The following is a 21,286-nucleotide window of genomic DNA, read 5'->3' on the forward strand; positions in this document are numbered from 1 at the left end:
GATACGGAATGTTTTGATATTTATAACTTTGCCATCTGATGTAAGGTAGATTCTGGAGACTGGGAGGCTTCTTGGGTTTCCCAGATGGACATTCCTTTTAAATTTTAGCAAGTGAGGGAAACTGCAAATGGATGGACTTTGAAGAGGAGAGGAAGACAGACAAATGACCTGTGCTTTATGTCATGCAGCACTCTCCAAAAAATGGAGCAGGTCCTTAGAGAGGTCAGATGCCCTATAATGGAACTGACCCCAGTGTGTGTATTTTGCATTTTGTAGAGCTAGCTCATATTTTTGCCACACAATCCTCAACTGAATCAATACTTGCATGGTAAAATATCTTAACTTGTCGCAAAAAAGTGCCTTTTAATGAAATCTTATATTCCCAGGTCTCTCTTTTGTATAAAAGGGTTGAGATTTCATTTATAAGCAGTGGTTTTGAGTGAATGTGACTGTTAGAATGTTGTCATTTGTGCAGTACCAGTCTTAACAGCTTTTGGGCTGATGTTGACCAGTTTCTTAAAGTCCTCATATTTCTGACCTGTGTAGATAGGCTAGCCTGGTCTTATTAGATTTCATGAAGCTAAGCAGGGTTATCCCAGTTTTTACTTGGATGGGGATCAGGAGACTATTTAGAAAGGGTTGCTATGCAGAGGCAAGCAATGGTGTTTGTGTTTTGAAATTAAAATTTCCATAATTCTTTAATGGCTGGAGGGGATGATGGTCGACTGAAGTGGCTTCTTTTATTTACTGTCATCAGTTCTGATATTCTTACAATTTGTACAGGTTTTTTTGTACAAGTACAATTTTTAATATACTCAAATTAATTGAATTTGGAAAGAGGCCATAGCTCAGTGGTCCATCTAGTCCAGCATCCTGCCTCACACAGTGGCCCACCAGTTCCTCTGGAGGTCCAATGACAGAGCACAGAGGCTGAGGCCTTCCCCTGATAGTTGCCTCCTGGCTCTGGGATGCAGAGGTTTACTGCCTCTGAACATGGAGGTGCTCTTCAGCCATGATGGCTAGTAGCCACTGATAGACCTAGCCTTTATAATTTAACTGCTCCCCTTTTAAAGCTATCTATGCTTGTGGGCATTGCTACATCCTCTGGTCATGAATTCTACATTTAAATCACCTGTTGAGTTAAAAAAAACTGCTTCCTTTGTCTGTCTTGAATCTACTGCCCATCAGCCTCATTGGGTGTTATTATTGTGATATTTGGTTAATACAGCAGAGTTCGTCCAGTCACAGAAGTGTGATATTGAGTGAAGAAAATAAATCTCCCAAGAAGAATATTACAAAATAAAGATTACATTTATTAAAGTAGATTCAGTTCACATTCAGGTTGCAGTTGAAAGGAAAGAAAGAAGCCTAAACTAAAGAGCATTTCTAAAACAATCTAAAGGGCACTAATCTCAAGAGCACCTATCACAAGCTAAATCTGGCACTATGTGCTTGGAAGCATGACGGAATTATTTTTACATGAGAGACCTGTAAAGACATGTGACTCTAGGCAGAACCATGCAGAGAATGGAGAGTGTGGTAGAACGTGCCTGCTCTGGTTTGCAGGCCCCATTTCCAGCCTACCTTCTTGATTTTTTCTCCCACTTGGAGGGAGCTCCCTCCCTCCACTGGCCTGATCCAACATGGCTTCTCTTATGTTCTTATGTGACACAGAGTGTTGGACTGGAGGGGCCACTGGCCTGATCCAACGTGGCTTCTCTTATGTTCTTATGCAGGGAACCTGACCCTAGTGTCTTAGCATACTGTTTTTCCTACAGATCTGTGATAGAGAGTTGTATGTAAGTAGTGTGCACCCAGAGAGAGGTTCATACCAGTTTTGCATGTAAAAATGCAGTAGTGATACATCAAAGGAGCTCCTTTTTACATTTGCACCACCATCCCGTTCTAAGAGATGGCTCTCTTTTTATTCCAAATGACAGTCAGGATTTCTGTAATTCTGCTTCACTACACTGTACTAATAGTGTAGGCATAACTCTCTTGGAGAACTTCCCCTGGAATCTCACTGGAATCTGTCTGGCTTCTCAGCGTGGAACCCGTTCTCTCTAGTCTTCTCACGTTGAAAAAAGTAAAAAAAGAGTTTTATTTAACTTTATTTCCCCCTTTCCCTCTCTATAAATAATCTTGGTGTTTCCGGCGGTGATATTTGGGGGATTTTTGGGGACGTCACAGGAAGTGCTGTGAAGTCACTTCCTGTTTCCGGCAGTGGCATTTGGGGGAAATGATGTCACAGGAAGTGATGTCACTTCCTGTTTCTGGCGGTGGCATGACATCACCGGAAGTGACGTCACTTCCTGTTTCCGGCAGGTGGCGCGGGGGAAATGATGTCACAGGAAGTGATGTCACTTCCTGTTTCCGGCGGTGGCATGACATCACCGGAAGTGACATCACTTCCTGTTTCTGGCGGCGCACGCGCGCTTTGCGCGCGCACACCCCTACCTCCCCCCCCCCCAAGGTGTCCCTGGCTGGCCTTCAGACATTATGGCCACCCTAAACACAGGGCACCAGTCCCTGCCCCTTAAATTATCCCAGGGGATGCTGGATGTGGTCTACTGATTGGGGGGGGGGGGAGGGTTGGAATGTGCATGCAGGGAGAGAATTCTGAAATCCAACATTATCCCCCTTCCCTGAGCTCAACCATCGCCTGTTTTGACATTATTGTGAACATCTTCACCTATCAGACTGAAACCCGATAGTTAGGATTTCAGGAAGTGTGGCTTTGTTTATGCTTTAAGGAGTTAGGTTCATTGGTTAGCTTTTAGAGTAAACTCTTAGTGATGAACCCCTTGAAGGCATTTTCTGGGTACTTTAAAGTCTGCCTATGCTGGTGCTGTTCCTGGCTGTATTTTGCACTCCTTTCCCCTGTATAATTTGCAGCCAGTGCATTTAAACATAATTAAAGCCCAAGCAACATTTAATCAGTGTCAGTGGTTTCCAGGTGCAGGCATCTAGAGCTGCCAGGCTGAATGCATGTGGCCATTACTTTCTTCTGCCTTAACCAATTTATCTCGGAGCATATGAGAGAGCTGTAGAATGCCTGGGGTGGGGTGGAATCTTACAGGTTTATTTATCTCAGCAACTGACAATAATGCAGGCAGTTAACTAAATCATGTTGGTTAGCTGGGGTTTATAGAAATTTAATGAAGTGGATTTTACATTTCAAAGGCAAACAGGACCTTTATTTATTTAATGTATTTATATCCTGCTTTTCAGACATAATGGTTCTGAATGTGGTTTAGAAATAAAATCCATCACGTATTCAAATTATATTTAGTTGCAGTGTTCCTTTTTTTAAAATGTTGTTTTTGCAACAAAAGACACCTGGCTGGTTGAAGCCTGCCAGAATGTTGAGACACTAGAGACACATGTTGCTAGAGAAGGTGATGAGGGAAGTGTCCCAGATGTTAGTCTTCTGCTCACATTCCCACCTTCCAGCTGATGGTGGCTTCTTATTGCTGGGCCCTGTGGCCCAATGATGTGGGCTTTCCTCATGCGGAAAAAAAGTAGACACCACAGAAAGCCTCAGGAGCTGCTAAGATCTGGTGGATCACTGAGAAGCTGGAACCATCAGTTGGTAAAGATGATGGCAGGATGGGCCTATTGGAAATGTCTCTTTGCTTGGCTGCTTTCATCTTCAGAAAGGCAGGAAAGACATTGGGGGGGAGGGGACCTGAAAGCACAGGGTTGTGACCCCAATCCACAGTGAATCACCCTGCAACTCCTTTTTTAGGAGCAAATAATACTTCTGGAACTTCAGCTTCACAGGGAGTCTGGCTGCAGGACAGAGAAAGCCAAAGGGGAGAATAGACTCTGTGGATGCTTTTTCCCATGTTTTATCTTATCTTTCTCTTTGCTTGATTTTCCCTAGGGAATGGGAGTGAGTGAAGTGGGGATGGTTAACCACTAAGGAAAGACTATGACTATTAAAAATATTTCTCTCCTCCCTTCCCTCATCACCAACATGTGTTTGGGGCCAGTTATCTAAATAACACTGACTTAGAAAGTTCTGCATTTTATTTTATTTTATTGCATATTTTATTACTAATGCTTGTCCAATAAGATAGATCTGAAGAAGATCACTAAATCAATTGCAAGTGACAAAAATTGAATATAACTTACATTCATTAAAGACACAACACCACACTGAATGGGGAGAAAGGTTCTGACATCTCTTTTTGCTTGCTGTGGTGGGATGTTTCTACTTGGATGTTTTTGTCCACATTGGCTTCCTTACTGCAGCATCCATAATGGCCTGTTTCTGGTCCAGTATGATCTTTTTTTTTGGAAATACTGTAGCCAGAGCAGCTTTGGATGTCATGTGGACAAGAAGATGTGCATTTTTGTAGGTCCCACCTACACTGGTACCATTTTCCTTACCTCAGCTCTCGTGGCCACCTTCCCTTCGAGGGCTTTTTGGGGAGTTTATTATTTTTTAAATAACTAGATGGCTATAACTTTATTATGTTGTAATGGTCTATTGCAACAATGTACCAGTTCCCGGTTTCTGGAAGTCTCTAGCCCCTTTTTTTGCCTAGCTAAGCAGAAAGGTATGGGTTGCACATTTTCCCTTATATCTCCACAGTGGAAAGGGCTAGTGAACTTGCTTTTAAATGGAAGCTGGGAATTGGTACATCATTGGATAGGTTGTTACAGCGCTACAGTAATATAGATATTTCTCACTTTTTAAAAGACTGCAAAACCCTACTCCGAAAGTAGAGTAGGGGATGGCAGCTACAGATGGCTGAGGCAAGGGAAGTGCAGGGAACACTGATGGCCTCAGAGGCTTATGCTTCCACTTGAAGTAGCTTGTCTGAAGTTGCACAAGAGATCACAGCCCTCTTTTACATCATAAAGACAGCCAGTTCTGGATCAAAGACGTAAGTTTGGTGGGGGTTTTTACATAGTTAGAACCTCCTCCCCCTGTCTGTCAAACACTTTTGGCAAAGATGACATAGATTACAAGTTAGACCATGGTTAGTTTAAGCCATATTGTGCAACAAACTGGCTCGTTTCTCAGAGGTAAGCAACAAATACAAGTTTGTGCATAACTCTAGTTTGCCTGTTTTTTTTCCCTGTCCCACCTGCCAGCTAGGGACATCACCCTTTGTGTATTGCTGTCTTTGTAGGAAAGTGGCCCCTGCGGGGGGGGGGGGGCAGTGCTATTCTGCAAGATTGGTTTTGAATTCAGATGTCACGACAAATCAGAATTAGCACAAACTGTAGTCTGCAAACTCTAGTTTGCTGTAACATCTGCATTCAGTGTTCACCTCTAAATGACATTTGATCAAACTAGGATTCATAATTTATGTTTTATACATACAACTGAAGTATTTTGTGATCCAGAAAATACTATATATTTCCATTTTCCTCAGCTCTCCCTTTCCATGTTCTCATGGCCTACTTGTCACTGGCTGGAGGTGCCAAGGATTATTATTTCCATGGGGCCATTTCAGCTGTTTACTTGAGGAACATTAATTGCCACAGTGGAACAAAGGGCTAAGGATTGACACTGTTTGGTGTCCCTGCTCTTGGCAAAGGATTATCAGCTGCAACAGCTAGCATATTGGGGAGAAGGCTTTTAGCTTGCAGGCTAACATTCCGCATGCAGGGAGGTTTATTTATTTTCCATGCATGTGGAGGAGCATATCCCCTTACCACTGCTTGTTCCTTCTACTTTATTTGACAAAATCCATTTTGAATATCTATTTGTTTTGCTCTATAGCAGTGTGGCTTTCAAGCTATGTTTCAGAGAATCCCAGAGCATGTCAGAACTTTATCAGGGATTTGTTAGTGATAAGATGGCTAGCAAGCTTTCTTGTAAGACACCACCACAACTCCCCCCCCCCCAGGGGTGGAAAAGCTGTGTTCCAGGTCATCTTGTCAGATCATGTAGTGTGTGTGAGGTGGAACAGGTCAGTCAAATAGCCCATGTGAACTTGATTGAGCATTTTAGCATATGTACCCTTCTGGAAGTGTGTGAATCCTCAGCGCCATGAATGTTTCCTTTGCAGGAATGACTGCCTAACTGTAAATCACTGTTTTAGCAGACAATACAGGATTCAGGAACCTCCCGTGGCTGAGTAAAGAGACACTGCAAAGGCATGTTCCCTGTCTCTGGTTTACAGCCGGAGATGGTATTTATTTGCCTGGCAGATAAGAATAGAAGGGGACGTGTGTGAAATTTGCAATTGGCTTGTGGGCCTGGCTGGTCAGATACTCGCATTCTTGTCATTCTGAGGGAAGAAACAGCTGTTCTTGACCACCTCATGAAAATACCAGCAGGGTGTATGTCCCATTCCACTGAGTTGCCGCCTCAAAAGGTGGGGTGGGGTGCAACAACAGCTGTTTCTCCTAAAAAGCAGTAAAAGGAAGGGGGAGAACAGGGCAACAAAAATTAGAGAAGGGCCTTTATTTGGGAGTTATTTTCTGCATGTCGGGAAACTAGTACAAGGCTTTCTGGTGTCTGAGGCAGAAAATCCAAGCATTGTCTCCATCTCATCCCAGCACAGGTCACAATCCACCAGGGAACTTTTTGTATTCAGGCCTCACTGAGCTGAATGGGAGCAGCACCAGAGTAATGGGGCTTGCATGAGGGAATGGCCCCCCCTTTTTGAAGGAGATGAGAGCAGTATGCTTTGTGTGGAAGGGGTATCACAACAATTTGGTGGCTTAGGTTAGATTGGCCCATGATTACCCGGAGAGTTTTGTGGTTAAGTGAAATCTGAATCCAAATCTTGTATGTCCAGTTCTGTGTTTCACTATGCCACGCTGGTTTTTCATCTTCAGTCTTCTGTGCAGTCCCACATTGGGATTGTGCTTGTGCAGGCCAACCACCGGAGACTCTCCTACAATAACTATTTCTTTAACGCTTCAAGGGGAGCCCCTCCCCTGTTGAGCTCATTTGAGGCTATCTTCCCACCTGATGGTCACGTGCTCTGCAAGGAGGAGCCCCCCCTTTTCCCTCAGTCCTTTCTTTGCCACCATGTTGTTAGGATGTGTTTCTTCAGCTCTGGGTTTTGTGAGTTTTCTCTAAGTTTTCTTTGCTTCCTGGGAATTCCTTCCTCTTTGGGAAATGTCACAGAAGGCTTTGTTTAAAAAATGTACCCAGCTCGGTACAAAAATGGCATGTTCAGCCTGTTCATAATACAGCCATGTGCAAGATTTGCCTCCAGTTTACTCTAGGGTTGCCAGGTCTGACTCAAGAAATACCTGGGGACTTTGGGGGTGGTGCCAGGAGCAAGATTGTGACAAGCATGATTGAACTCTAAAGGGAGTTCTAGCCATCACATTTTAAGGGATCATGAGCCAGTTTGGTTAAGTGTGCAGACTCTTATCTGGGAGAATCGGACTTGATTCTTCACTCCTCCATTTGCAGCTGCTGGAATGGCCTTGGGTCAGCCATAGCTCTCACAGAGCTTGTCCTTGAAAAGGGCAGCTTCTATGAGAGCTCTCTCAGCCCCACCTACCTCACAGGGTGTTTGTTATGGGAGAGGAAGATAAAGGAGATTGTGAGCCGCTCTGAGACTCTGAGATTCAGAGTGAAGGGCGGGATATAAATCCAATATCATCATCATCATCTTTTAAATGCCTTCATTTGGAAATAATGGAGAATAGGGGCAGCTTTTTGGAGGGCTCATAAAATTGGAGCCCCTTGGTCCAATCTTTTTGAAACTTGGTGTTTTTTGAGGAGAGGCACCAGATGCTATGCTGAAAATTTGGTGCCTCTATATAAATACAACAGCTCCCCAGAGCCCCAGATACCCTTGGTTCAATTCTCCATTATACCCTATGGGAACCAGTCTCCGCAGGGTATAATGGAGTGCCCAGCAGACTATCACCCCCCCAACTTTCTGATAATGCTGAAGCAGTGGGGAGGGCCTTCAAACTGGGGGATCCCTGCCCTCAACTGGGGATTGGCAACCCTAATTTACCTTGAAAGCCATTGAGCAATGTGCTTTAAGGCAATCTTATGGGAGAAAGTGCTCTCTTCTCTGTTAGCTTGGCAGTGAAAACACCTACCCCAGCAGAGCTCAGTCATTCCTGATCTTCAAAATTACCAGTTAGAACAGACCAACTGGAGAGCCTGCCATCGAATGTCTCGGTTCTGTCAATTTTGGGGACAGAACCGAAGCATTGGATCTGATCTCCTGCCTGTTCAGCTGAACACTGCATGCTGGAACCTCCACCTAAGAAAGCCCATTTCAAATCCAAACATAAAGAGAAGTATCATTCTGGTTCCAAGCTGCTTCTGTAGTCAATTAACTCTTTGGTTCCAGTCCAAACTGTCTTGAATCAAGGGAGTGGAGAGCATCTTCTCTGGGAGGAGAGGCTAAAGCATTGGGGACTTATCTCTTTTGAAGAAAGATATTAAGTGGGACATGATAGAGGGTTTTTTTTTTAAATATATGCATGGTTTAAAGAAAAGAGAGAACTTTTTCTTCCATAATACTGATATTAGAATGAAGTTATACCCTGTAAAATTAATGGGTGGTGCATTAGGACAGATTAGGGGGAAAAAAAGGACTTCAGTCCATTCATAATTCCACGCACACATTTTCATATCATCCAGTGCTTCTACAAATGCCATGCTTTGTATGAATCAGCCATCAAATGTTCACTGTAGAATGTTGAACAATGAAATGATGTATATGTGCATGTATGAATTGGCCAGTAATGCAGCAAAGTGCATGCTGGGGGTGGGGAGGAGATGCTTTTGCTTCCCTGTTCTGTTTTCCTGAGCAAAAACTGCCTGGGGAGGGAGTTATTTGCATAATTTTGGAGCTGCACATGCATCACAAATCCAAACAGTTGAAAAAGGTATTGTATTGTTTAGCCCCAAGTATGCAGAGAGTACGAGAGGCCTGGGAATGAGAGCAGACTGATTGATTGTTTCCCTTGTTCCAGTGAATTCCTTGCTAAGATGCTCTCAGTGTGTAACCTGCTTGTGTTCTTTGGCTTCAGGTTTTAATAAGGAACTATCCTGCACCCAGACAGAAGGCAGTGGTCTTAGCAATATACTGGTAAGTGTGAGGGCCAGTCTGCCCTCCATTAGAAATACAACACCCCTCCATCTGTGTAGGCCTTTAAAAGTTCCTCTGCCACAAGAAGGTCACTTTTTTTGCCATCAAGTCTCTGCTGACTTATGGTGACCCTGTAGGTTTTCAAGGTAAGAGACATTCAGAAGTGGTTTGCCATCGCTTGCCTCTGCATAGCAACCCTGGATTTGCTTGGTGGTCTCCCATCCAAATACTAACTATAACTGACCTACTTAGCTTCCAAGATTTGATGAGATTGGGCTAGCCCGGGCTATCCAGGTCAGAGCAGACCACATCTTACAGCTCTGCAGTCAAGGCTCTTTCACCCCATGTTTTTTGTGCTTATATGTAGGGGTGTATCTGCACTGTGATTCTGCAAGAGTATCAGACAGTCATAGTGTATTGCCAAGAACACAGAATATGGTTTTCCCTAAGAATCTCATTTTTTAAAAAAAGTATTATTGTGAATGGCATGATTTCTCTTTTTTCCCATAATTTAGTCTGCCTCCACGAGCTGCAGAGTGGATCCAGGAGATGCTATTGTCCTCAGAATAGCATCACACCAGGCATTGCCTTTTCAAGTATATTTTTGTAGCATCAGTATGAGAAATTTGCTTGTTTCAAACAATGAAAACTGAAGCTCTTAGCAGGCTGAATTCTGTGTTCATTTGAGGCTGTTTTCTGTGCTTTTTGGGAGTCTCAGGATTCATGAACTCTATTAGTAGAACAGGCTGTACTAGTACTAGCTCTCACTCCTCCAAAAAAAATCATTTGCCCTCTCATTCTTTACAGCAGAGCACCATTTGTCTAACCTTCCTGAGCAGAAGACTGACATTCCATTAGATAACCCGCCTCAAAATCACTAACCTTGTAGAGGAAAGCTAGCTAAACAATCTTGCCCTTTCCCATAAGAGAATATCCTTCAGGCAGATTGTGTGAAGCATGGTTATTTTTTTTGCATGTTGCCCCTTTGTTTGCCATGCAGCATAACCTGCTTTGTGGGAGCGAGTGAAGACAAAATGAGAGAGCCCCAGGAACACTGCACTGAGCTGCTGGAAGGAAGGGCAGATTATGAACATGATTTATTTTTAAAAAAGGATTTGCAGAAACAACATAACAGAAAACACGAACATGGCAATCTTATTCTCATAGAGTTCTGTTATGTCAGGTGGTAGTTTAGAACACTGCCTCAAGGTCTGGTCTTCGCATTGTAAAACTACATCCTCAGACCTGCGCCCTCTGCTGGCAGCTGTGTGGAGCGAGACCTTGCAGAAGGACTCTGCCATGTCATAGTGTGGCTGTTTGCAAGGACTGGGCTAAAAGTGTGTGACTGCTGAATGGAATAAAATCCTTTGTATTATTTCTGAGACCAAATGGGCTGGTGGGTAAATTTTAACACACTCTGCCCTACAAAATTTCACAATGAAAAGCTACATTTTTGTCTTGTGAGCCAACAGACTGCCCATAAATAGCTCCATTTATATTAGTTTTTAAAATATTAGGGTGTTTTTCTGTTCTGCAACTAATGTGTTGTTGCCTGTTGGGCTTTAATGAGGGCATTCTCTCACACACAGGCATATGTGTATCAATTGCATTTTTAACCAATATAAATCTCCTTGGTCGCATACACTGAAAATTAGGAATGTTTCCAATAAAGAATAAGGGGCATTTGACCTAGCTGTTTCCCATCCAAGCATAAACTGTGTATTTGAATTTGGTAACCCACAGACCTACAGCTTTGCTTTCTTGTGATTCTGTATTTCTGGTTATGGCAAAAAAATTATAGGATTTTCATATTGTGTCTGTTCAAAGTCTCAAAAATCTAAACAGAGCTTTTCATGGGTAGTTTTGTTGCTTGGAGAGGGTGTTGGAAGTTGGAGATGTGTATCAGTTTGTTTTGAATCCCTTGGCTTTGTGCATCTTTTGGTCTTTCCTGTCCTTAATGTCATATTCCAAATCTGCAAAACAAACAATAAAAGCCCAACAAAACCTAGCTGATAGCTACTACTCACTAGTGGATTCAAGTTTCTCTAAAGACAAATTTGGAAAACCATCATTACCAAAACTCTCTGATGATGTTGTTTTTGGGCCTTGAAATGAATGCAGCTGGCTGCTAAGAACCCAGTTCAAGGTGGATGACTGTATTCCTGACCTGTTATTATTTCTGCAGGGCAATTCTGAGCTGTGTTCTGTGGAGAAGGCCTCCGGAGTTCCACCATTAGGCATGAGGGGAAGTGCTGAAAGCCCCCTGGATGCCATTTGCCTCAATGAATCAGATAAGATGGCAGTTCTAACTCTGATCAGAGAGGAGGTGAGAAACAGGCTGACACAACTGTGTGATAACTGTGGGTATGCACCTTTGGAGCTAAGAGATGTGGGTTTTATCTAAAAATAAAGGGGAAAAGATAGTATAGAAATGATGAGGAAAGAAGGGCAGGGAGTGGGTTACAGCAGAACTATGCCTTGGAGCGAGAAGGGTTGCTATAGGTTTGGCAGAGGAGGGCTGCCTCAGATAAGTCGCACCTCTGAAAGAGGTCACAGGACAGAGGGGGTGGTTGATTTGAGAGGGTCACCCTCTGTAGTCACGGTAAAATGAACAGAAGTAGGTAGGGCCACCACTGAGCTGGACTTGGAGTCAAGGGATAGGGGGAGGGTCTGCCTGGGGAAGAAAAGATGCTGGATGATTCCTGTGAGAAAATGTTTTTTGTGCTTCTTTATTTTAAAATTTTGGCTCATTGGAAATATGTTTTTCCTGTTGGGATTTTGCTTTTTAATCGTAAGCTACTTTGAGCCTTTGTGATCATGTAGGATAATAATCTAGGTAAATAAAATAAAGTCTTCACCAAGTGCTGTGTGCTCCATTTAGTGCCTCAAGTGGATGTGCTCAGAAGCTCCACTGAACTGAATGAGTCTTACTCCTAAATAAGCATGCATAGGACTTGCGTTATTCAAAAGGACATATTACAGCAGTAGGGCATCTATGGAGACAGTTAAAGTAAAGACTGTGGAACTTTAGAGAGGGAGGTTAAACTCTTTTTTCCCAATACTGTTTTTCAGCAAATGCTCCCCTAGACCTGTTATTTTCCCTGTTGCACAGGCAGTTTATACATTACCTGGGTTTCCATTGGTGGGGCAAACTGGAACTCTTGGGGGGATATTTGAGATCAGGAAAACTATGGGAAGAAAAGGTTGGCCTCCCCCTTCCCTCTGCACAGCAGCCCTCTCCAAATCCACCCCCCTCTGGCTGCTGTTTGCCAATTAAAAATAGTTCTGGATCTCACAGCATTTTCTCTCATTTGGATCTCAGCTGCTGTTTTTCTTGAGAAGCTGGGAGAAGGGAGGAACCCCAGGGGACAGTAGCCACCAAGAATGACAGCAAAGGGATATGAGTGGTAACAGCCCCTCCTTCACTGTGAGTGTTTGTTTCTGAGCCTTCTGACTGGTCAGCAAGCAGCCTTCTCACATGCTGGAGTTCCTGCCACATCTAGCGTGTAGCCAGACTTTCATTTATTGCAACAGGATCTCAAGTAGGCATGAATCTACTATTACCAGGCACAGCCAGCAGGTAGGGAAGGAGTTAGATAAACCTACATGGGTTCAGTTGGGGGACTGTTTGCCCTCAGGCATGGAAGTATGAAATATTGGCCTCTTCAAATGGCAGGTAGAATTTGACTCTACATTGGCCGGGCTTGGAGTAAGTTCCATCAGCCTGATTTTTTGTATTTTCCTGGCTAGTAAAGTAGCACTTTCAGCCTGCTCTCGCTCTGTCTCTGGTTCAAGCCCCCAACTCTGGCAATTGACCAATAGAACACAGACAATGGGGTCAAGTTTCATCAGTGAATCACTCCCAGCTTTTAACCTTGAGAGCCAGTGTGGGATAGTGCTAAGAGTGTTGGACTAGGATCTGGAAGACCCAGGTCAAATCCCAGTACTGCCTCAAAGCTTTCTGGGCCAGTCACTCCTTCACAAAGTTGTTATAAAGAAAATATGGTGGAGAACCACATGAGTAGCATAAAAAATACACTAAATAGCTTTGTGACAGTGGTGTGCAGCTTAATGACTTCTGGCAGTTAGATGAACTTCCTGCTTTCAAAGAAAGAGTCACTGTGGCCACTGAAAGTGGCAGGCAGAGCCTGTGGGTCTACATCAGGCAACCCTCAATATGCTTTGCTCCTCACAAATTTTACTCTAAAGAAAGGAACGGCGCAACTACTCCTGCTGGATGTACACGTTGCTTTTCTCTTTATTTTTTTGCAGAGGTTTGGGCAGAGGAAGGAGAAGGACTTTGAAGGTGGCAGCTAAAAATTGTGGCTTTGTTTCCATTCCTTCTAGATCATCTCTAAAGAGATTGAAGCAAATGAATGGAAGCGGAAGTATGAAGAAAGCTGGCAAGAGGTTTTGGAAATGAGGTAAAAAAAACCCCAACAACCCCCAGACACCTTGAGCATCTTATAAGAACGTAAGAGAAGCCATGTTGGATCAAGCCAATGGCCCATCCAGTCAAACACTCTGTCACACAGTGGCCAAAAAAATCAAGTACCATCAAGAGGTCCACCAGTGGGGTAGAAGCCCTTCCACTGTGCACCCCCCCCCCCCAGCACAAGAACACAGAGCATCACTGCCCAGACAGAGAGTTCCAACAATAAGCTGTGGCTAATAGCCACTGATGGACCTTTGCTCCATATGCTTATCCATTCCACTCTTGAAGCTGTCTATGCTCCTCCAAATTTGAACCAAATTTGAACCAATGCAAAGAACAGGATTTGGGAATTTTGATAAAGGCTGTTCAGCAGCTCAGCTGTAGGTTGTAGAAAGCAGAATTGAATGTTGCCGAGATGCTGCAGTCAGCCTGTCATCCTTGTTGACTTAAGGAAGTTTTTATTATATTCTGCTCTTGCATTAGGACTCACAGTGGAGTCTCTATGGAACAGCGGTTGGACAAGGGCCTGAGAAACCCAGGTTCAAATGCCTACTCTACCATAGAAACTCAGGCCAGTCACACACTCTCAGCCTAACCTGCCCCACAAGGTTGGTTGTGAGGGAAAAGTGGAGGCGAGGGGGATGATGTAAGCTGCACTGAGTCCCTACTGGGGAGAAAGGCAGCATATAATGAAATGAATTAATAAATAATAATCTCCTAGCTCTTGTAGACCACTCATTTATGCTGTGTAAAGTCCCCCCTCCCAGTTCTTGTGTTCATTTAAAGGTTTTCCCTCGTCATCTTTGATACCATTTGCTCAGGATGATGCCTCATTTTTCCCTATGGGACTCTAATCTGGAGAACCAGATTTGATTCTGCATTCCTCCACCTGGGTCAGTCACAAGTCTTCCAGAGCTCTCTCAGCCCCAAAAAAGAAGTCTAGCTAACCATGTAGTGATGCTCTAACACTAAAAAAGATACAACTTAAGGCTGCCAGACAATCTTAGGATCTCCTGACTATACCACACACAATGCCATATGATATTAATAATAATTATTATTATTTCCCTATGTGATTAACTTGGTGGGCTGGAGAGAAGTTTTAGTTCCCCTGCTGAAATTCCCAGGTTGGATCCTTGGGTCTCTGTCATCAGGTGATGGAAAAGACCTCTGGGGAGGTCCACAGGACATAGTATATGTCTTAAGTGCAAAAGGTTCCATGTTTGAAGCCTGGCATCTCTCCAGCTAAAGGATCTAAAGAAAACACAGGTTTTGGCTATTGAATAGGAGTGCTGGACTTGGAACAGATTTTAAATCCTTGTTCACATTAAGCTTTATTGGATGATCTTGGGCCCAGTCATATTCTCTGCCTGATGGGTTTGTTGGAAGAGTCACTATGTGCACCATCTCAATCTTATTATTACAATAATTGAGAATCAATGAACAAGAATGCAGCTAATATATACCAGATTCCTTATCTGGAAACCAAACAGTTGGATAGGCCTTGAGAGTTCCATAGATATGCAGGTAACGATCCTGAAGCAATTGACAATCTCTGGAAAAGTGGAAGTTCATGAGTGGCTCTGGTCTGAGTGCAGCAGGCCTCTCTCGAGGAAGTGGGTTGGAAGGAAGTTGCTAGAAAAGGAAGGAAATGAGATGCATCAGAGATTTCCGTTCAGTATAGAAAGAAGTAAACATTCTGGCCTTGGTGTGTTTCCCCTCCCCCCCTTGTGTTTTCTGTAGGAAGATAGTGGCCGAATATGAGAAGACCATTGCTCAGATGATAGGTAAGCAGTTGGGCACTCGAGAACAGATATGGGTGGAAGATCAACAAGCTTCACTGCAAATCAGCTTCTTCATTTCTTCCCTCTGCCCTGCAAATAAACTTGATAATCCACCCACAATGTGCCGAGAGCATAGAGCAATGTGCAGCTGTGTTGCTCTGCTTGAGTTATATTATGGTAAACCTGTTCTCTGTTTGTAATATGCAATGCTTTCTATTATGCAGTGGTTCATGGCAGTGCATTGTGGTGTGGGAATGATGAATGTTGTTGTCTTCCAGTGGTTCGTTAGATAGTTCTTTCACCCCCATTCCAATTCTATGCTTTAAAAAAAAATACAAGTGAGCTGAGTTGCATGTTACTAGGATTCAGGCAGTGGCATGGATCATGTCCTGTCTGTAGTGATATATTTTGGAGAAAGTTCTGTGTATGCCTCACATACACGTGCACCAAAATTGCTTAGGATTTGGTACAGGTTGGAAGTTGCAGACTCTAGAAAGCTTGGTGTGGAGGGCAAAATAATGCAGCACTCTCCCTCAGCTGCAAGTGGGTTTAATGTTTCCACTGCCTTTGAATTCACAGAAGATGAACAGAGGACAAACATGGCATCCCAGAAGAGTCTCCAGCAACTCACAATGGAGAAAGAACAAGCGTTGTCTGACCTGAATTCAGTGGAGAGGTCCCTATCTGACCTGTTCAGGAGATATGAGAACCTGAAGGGTGTCCTGGAAGGCTTTAAGAAGGTCCTCTACCAACTAAACTCTTTCTGCTCTATACTTGGTTGCCTGATGTTCAACAACCCTGCTCTGCCTTTTGGAATCTCTTTCTACAAAAGCTGCAGTGTCTACATGTCACCTCCAGTGTTCCCTCTAAGTTGTAGAGTCGTGTGAGCAAAAATTCTACTTTGTGAGCTACTGGCATTTAAGTTGTGTGTGAGCCATTTGACTACTGCATGAATTAGTTTGCTCTGGGGCCATTCTTCCTGAGCTAAGACAAAAAATGTGAGCTGGAGGCTTTAAAACTGTGAGCTAACTCAGACTAACTTGGCTTAGAAGGAACACTGGTCACCTCAAGTATCATCATCACCTCCAATTAAAGACTCTTGGGCCCTGACTGAGATGTGATGCTGGCAGAGCAGAACTTCCCTGTGTGAAGCTGTTCCTTTTAAAATCGTGTCAGCTCCCACAAGGCTTCTGTGACCCTTAGTGCACCAGCATGATATGCTCTAGGACTGCCGATCTCTGACACACAAGCTGAAGACACATCTCTGCTTTGCTTGGACTGTAGCACAGTTTCAACTAGACACCAAGCCCATGCAAAATCACATGGTGGTGGAATGCCTTTGCCTCACCCAATATCATGTTTAAATCAGGCCCTAGGTGTACTTTACATATTCAGGTAGCAATGGCTGGAAAAGACCTCAGCATGTAGCCCTGGAGAACCATTGCAGAACAGCATAGACCAGTGTTTCCCATTTGCAGGGTCGTGACCCAGTACTGGGCCACAGAAGCCTCACAAGAAAAGCCAAAGCTAGCCCCGCCCCATCTCTGTGTTGTGCAGAGAGGAGCTGGGCTGCCTCTCCTTCCTTCTCCCCCACTCCCAGTGTTAGAGAGAAAAGCTAGCATCCACTGGCACTTTAGACCCATGAAGTGTTCTTCATGGTATGAGCTTTCATGTGCCTTGCAGTATGTTCTTTTGGGGAGACTTCCCCTGGAGGTCTGGGCAGCAAAGAAGGGTGTGTGTGTTTTTTTCAGCTGGGAAGGACGGGGAGTGGGCATTCCAGTAGCTATTTTTTTTTACCAAAGACCCCTGGGCAGAATTTTTGCTGGCTGGGGTCATCTGATGGTGAGGGAGGAATTTATTTCTTTCTTTCTTTCTTTCTTTCTTTCTTTCTTTCTTTCTTTCTTTCTTTCTTTCTTTCTTTCTTTCTTTCTTTCTTTCTTTCTTTCTTTCTTTCTTTCTTTCTTTCTTTCTTTCTTTCTTTCTTTCTTTCTTTCTTTCTTTCTTTCTTTCTTTCTTTCTTTCTTTCTTTCTTTCTCTTTCTCCCTTCCCTTCCCTTCCTGTGATGCTTTGTCTGTATTCTTGGTGCTGGGGTGGGGGGAAGCGACAGTGTGCCCTGGCCCCACTGGTGGACATTCTGGTGCTTTTGGGGCATTGTATGAGGGAATTTTGGATTGGATAGTCCGCTGGCCTGATCCAACATGGCTCCTCTTACGTTTATGTTCTTTCTTTCCATGTCTGTCTTTTCCTTTCCTTCCATTTAATTCTTTCCCTTTCTTTCTTTCCCTCTCTTTCTTTCTTTCTTTCTTTCTTTCTTTCTTTCTTTCTTTCTTTCTTTCTTTCTTTCTTTCTTTTTTTTAAGTTTATTACACCCAAGTGCAAATACAGTACAACAAATAAAAACACAAATACATACCAATACATGTAATACACACCCAATCTTCCTCCACCCCACAAACATACTCCCAAACATCCCGGGTACGAACAGAGATTCATTTATAATGTCCTATTGTTCCCATATTAATCTTTCTTTCTTTCTTTCTTCCTTCCTTCCATTTTTACTGGGTGAAACTTTTCTGTTCATCATACTGTTGTTGCAGACATAGGAGCTCTGCCAGTGAAAAGTTGGCACCCCCAGTTGTAGCCAGGTGTCCTTCTATGAGATATCTGTGTGAGTGAGTGAGAGTAAGAGGTGTGGGGCAGAAAGAGATTATTGGAGATTACTGCAATATATCTCAACACCAGTGAAAGAGATGGTACTATGAATGTGGCACCATTTTACTGTTCCTGCTTTTAACAGCTGTCTGACACCAAAATTAAACTCCTCCTGTAGATATTAAAAAGGATGAAAGTAGTTCACTGGCTAAGTATCTGCACAACAGGTTGCTTTTAAAGGCATGGGAAACACAACCAGTAAAAAGCTGCAAGTCCCTCATAAATATCCTTTTTGGGATAACTGCAGAAAAGCTTGTATGAACTTCATATAACTTGAAATTAATTCATTAATTGCAGTACAATTATCTGCTACCTTTCCCAGCAATTTCCCAGTGTTTCAACCAAAAAAAAGTATGAAAAATAGCTGTCAAAAGATTTTCTTGAAACCAAGCAAGAGTCTAGTGTGGGTGGTACACAGTGCTGGCATTCCTGATGGCAATGGCAACAGCACTCCCAACTGCATACATTAGTGCTGTTGAGGAAGGGATGTGTAGGTGGTGCAGGCAATTGAACATGGGCATTAGGAATGCTTGCAAACTGGAGAAGAATACACAAACAGATAGGTGCATGCAGGTGTGGGGGTGAAAAGAGAGGACTGCCCACTTTCCACCCCCATTTTGGCTCAGCATGAGTTTCAGAGAGATTTTTCTGAGAATGAATTTACTTCTGAAGAAGAGGCCAGTTTGGGGAAGTGCACTGGAAGTGACATCAAAGGAAAAAGTGGGATTTTGGTTCAGTGTGCCCTGGAAGTGACATCACTTGGTCCTTGACACCACAGGAAATGACATAATTCCTGTCTCCCGGCTCCACCTCCAAAGTCTCCTGGCTCCACCCCCAAATTTTAGTGGGCCGCGAAGGAGAAGTGCAAAAATAACCGGGCCATGGGAAAGAAAAGTTTGGGAAACCCTGGCATAGACAACATTGAGCCCAGTATACCAACAGTGACTCAGTATGGTTAGGAATGTGCCCAAGTCTTCTCAAATGGTTCTTCTGCCTTTGTACCCCTGCACAATGGTAAATATCAGCAAGGTAGAGCCGTGGAAATCTGGGTCTGCAAAGCTGTTTGTGTAAATGAGAACCAGATGCTTTAAGATCAAGAGGTATATATAAGTATATATAGGTATATATAAGGTGTGAAGTGTAGTTCCCATTACAGAGCCTCCTTTTTTCACATGCCATTAATTGCCGCAGTTCTTTCCTTTTCATTGACGTTCGATGCAAATCTTCTGCAAACTTCTGATCCCTCCAGAATGAAGAAGCCTTGAAAAAATGTGCTCAGGACTACCTGACTCGGGTCAAGCAGGAGGAGCAACGGTACCAGGCCTTGAAAATCCATGCTGAAGAGAAATTAGACAAGTAAGAAAGCTTGGTTAGAGATGAAATGGGGTATTGGTGTTCCACAAGTCACAAATATAAGAACAGGGTTATCCTGCTTGCATCTTTTTGAGAAAGCTGGACTATAAATGCTGTCAGATTAATAATGCTCTGAGAGGAGGCTGAAAAGCCCAAGAATTACAGTATGTCATGCACAGTAGTAAGAAAGGTCTATTTTCCATGACATTCATGAAGTTGAAGCCCTGTCTTTATCTCCAGTGGATTTCAGCAGGAGGGATGTGTCCCTTAGGATGCAGCATTCATCTTGTTGGGATGGGGGAAATGGGCTGTTGCATGAGCCTGCCATGCAGAAGTCCTCAGTTACAATCAGAGGTGTTTCTAGTTGAAGCACCTTGATTAGTAGGTATTGGGAAAGACTGTTCTATCTGAGGCCTTGGAAGCTGCTGTCACAGAGTAGTCAGTACTGAGCAAGGCCAGCTTCATTTCATTTCTTTATGTCTCTTTCCACCTTTAATGCAGAGCCAATGAAGAAATTGCTCAAGTGCGTGCCAAGGCTAAAGCTGAGAGTGCAGCTCTACATGCTGGACTCCGAAAAGAACAAATGAAGGTGGATTCTCTGGAGAGAGCCCTGCAGCAAAAGGTGAACCCCCTTCTCTGTTTCTGCTGGGGGGAAAGAAACCACTGGGTTGGATTGTAGATGAAATTTTTCACTTGGAAAGGTGCAATTTTTGCCCATTCCCTTTTCCTGCTGCAAATTTCTTATTTTTCATGCAGTTCCTCAGGATCCCCTGTTGTTCATGAACAGCACTGTGGGAAAATCAGTGGGATGCAGAAGGGGAGAGAGAGCCAAGAAAATTCTGTTCCACTGATGGAAATGGCTTCTAGTAGTGGAAAATTCAGTTGGGATCCAACCTTGTATCTGAATTCACCCTGGGTACTTTACATATTCAGTTGGGAGCTTTTAAGTTAAGAAAAAGAGTAAGTGGGGGGGGGGGGAGAATAATAGAAGTTTATAAAATGATATATGTTTATATGGGGTGGATCAAGTAGATAGAGCTTTCTTTCCCATAATACTAGAATTGGAGGAGGGGGACTCCCAATAAAGTTGATGGGCAAGAAAATATTTCTTTGCTCAACAAGTAATCAAAATGTGGGATTAATTGCCAGACAATGTAACCATTGTCATGAGCATAGATGGTTTTAAAGGGGGTCAGACAGATTCATGGAGGATAGCAACCCATACCCAAAGGAAGTAAGCTTCTAAATACCAGTACTAGGAAGTGACATCAGGAGAAGGCCTTAGCTTCTGTGCTCTGTTCGTTGGTCCTCCAGTGCAACTGATTGGTTATTGTGCGAAACAAGATACTGCATTAATTGGACCAGTGGTCTGATCCAGCAGGGTTCTCCCTGTGTTCAGTAGATTTGTCCTGAAAAGGATGATTTCAACTGGAAATGTGCTAGTGATTTTCCAGAGCATCCTGATTGACAGCCCATCCAAATGTTCAAGGAGGGGATGTGGTGCAGTTGCTTGAGAACTGTACCATTTCAATATGCTTGACGGATGGGACTGAATGTTTTTAGCCTGGCTTTTTCTGTGATATGCTGGCTTTTTGTGCATAAGGAGAGTCTAACATTGGGATCATATTTAAATGTGCTACACCCCCATGTGAATATTTTTTACTGTCCCACCTGAGAGTCCAAAAAACTGATCTTCCTTCTGCATGTTAGTTAAACTATCCCTGAATGAAACTCCTCCCACATACACACACACCATCAACACCAAACTGTGGTTCTTCTAGGATATGTCATCCATTTTCAGAATGGGCCATGAAAAACCAAGTACATCAATAGTTTTTCAATAGTTCTTACAGAACTAGTTTGTTAACTTCTTAAATACTGAATTTCTGTGGCAGGACAAAACTGTAGTGAGGTTACTGTGTATAGATTACATTTTTCAATTAAGAAGCTCCATTGTATTATAG

General features: G+C 43.3%; 1 protein-coding gene across 1 annotated transcript in view; it reads left to right on the forward strand.

The window, feature by feature from the left end:
• Window positions 1–21,286, forward strand: part of TACC1 (transforming acidic coiled-coil containing protein 1) — a 71,774-nt gene that overhangs the window by 45,567 nt on the left and 4,921 nt on the right. Inside the window, exons 6-12 of the mRNA XM_060251741.1 lie at window positions 8,980–9,038; window positions 11,224–11,364; window positions 13,386–13,462; window positions 15,217–15,260; window positions 15,837–15,997; window positions 19,219–19,325; window positions 19,824–19,944. Of these exons, the coding sequence (XP_060107724.1) occupies window positions 8,980–9,038; window positions 11,224–11,364; window positions 13,386–13,462; window positions 15,217–15,260; window positions 15,837–15,997; window positions 19,219–19,325; window positions 19,824–19,944 (710 nt within the window). The remainder of the gene's footprint in view (window positions 1–8,979; window positions 9,039–11,223; window positions 11,365–13,385; window positions 13,463–15,216; window positions 15,261–15,836; window positions 15,998–19,218; window positions 19,326–19,823; window positions 19,945–21,286) is intronic.

Source organism: Heteronotia binoei, chromosome 12, assembly GCF_032191835.1.
Source record: "Heteronotia binoei isolate CCM8104 ecotype False Entrance Well chromosome 12, APGP_CSIRO_Hbin_v1, whole genome shotgun sequence".
NCBI lineage: Eukaryota > Metazoa > Chordata > Lepidosauria > Squamata > Gekkonidae > Heteronotia > Heteronotia binoei.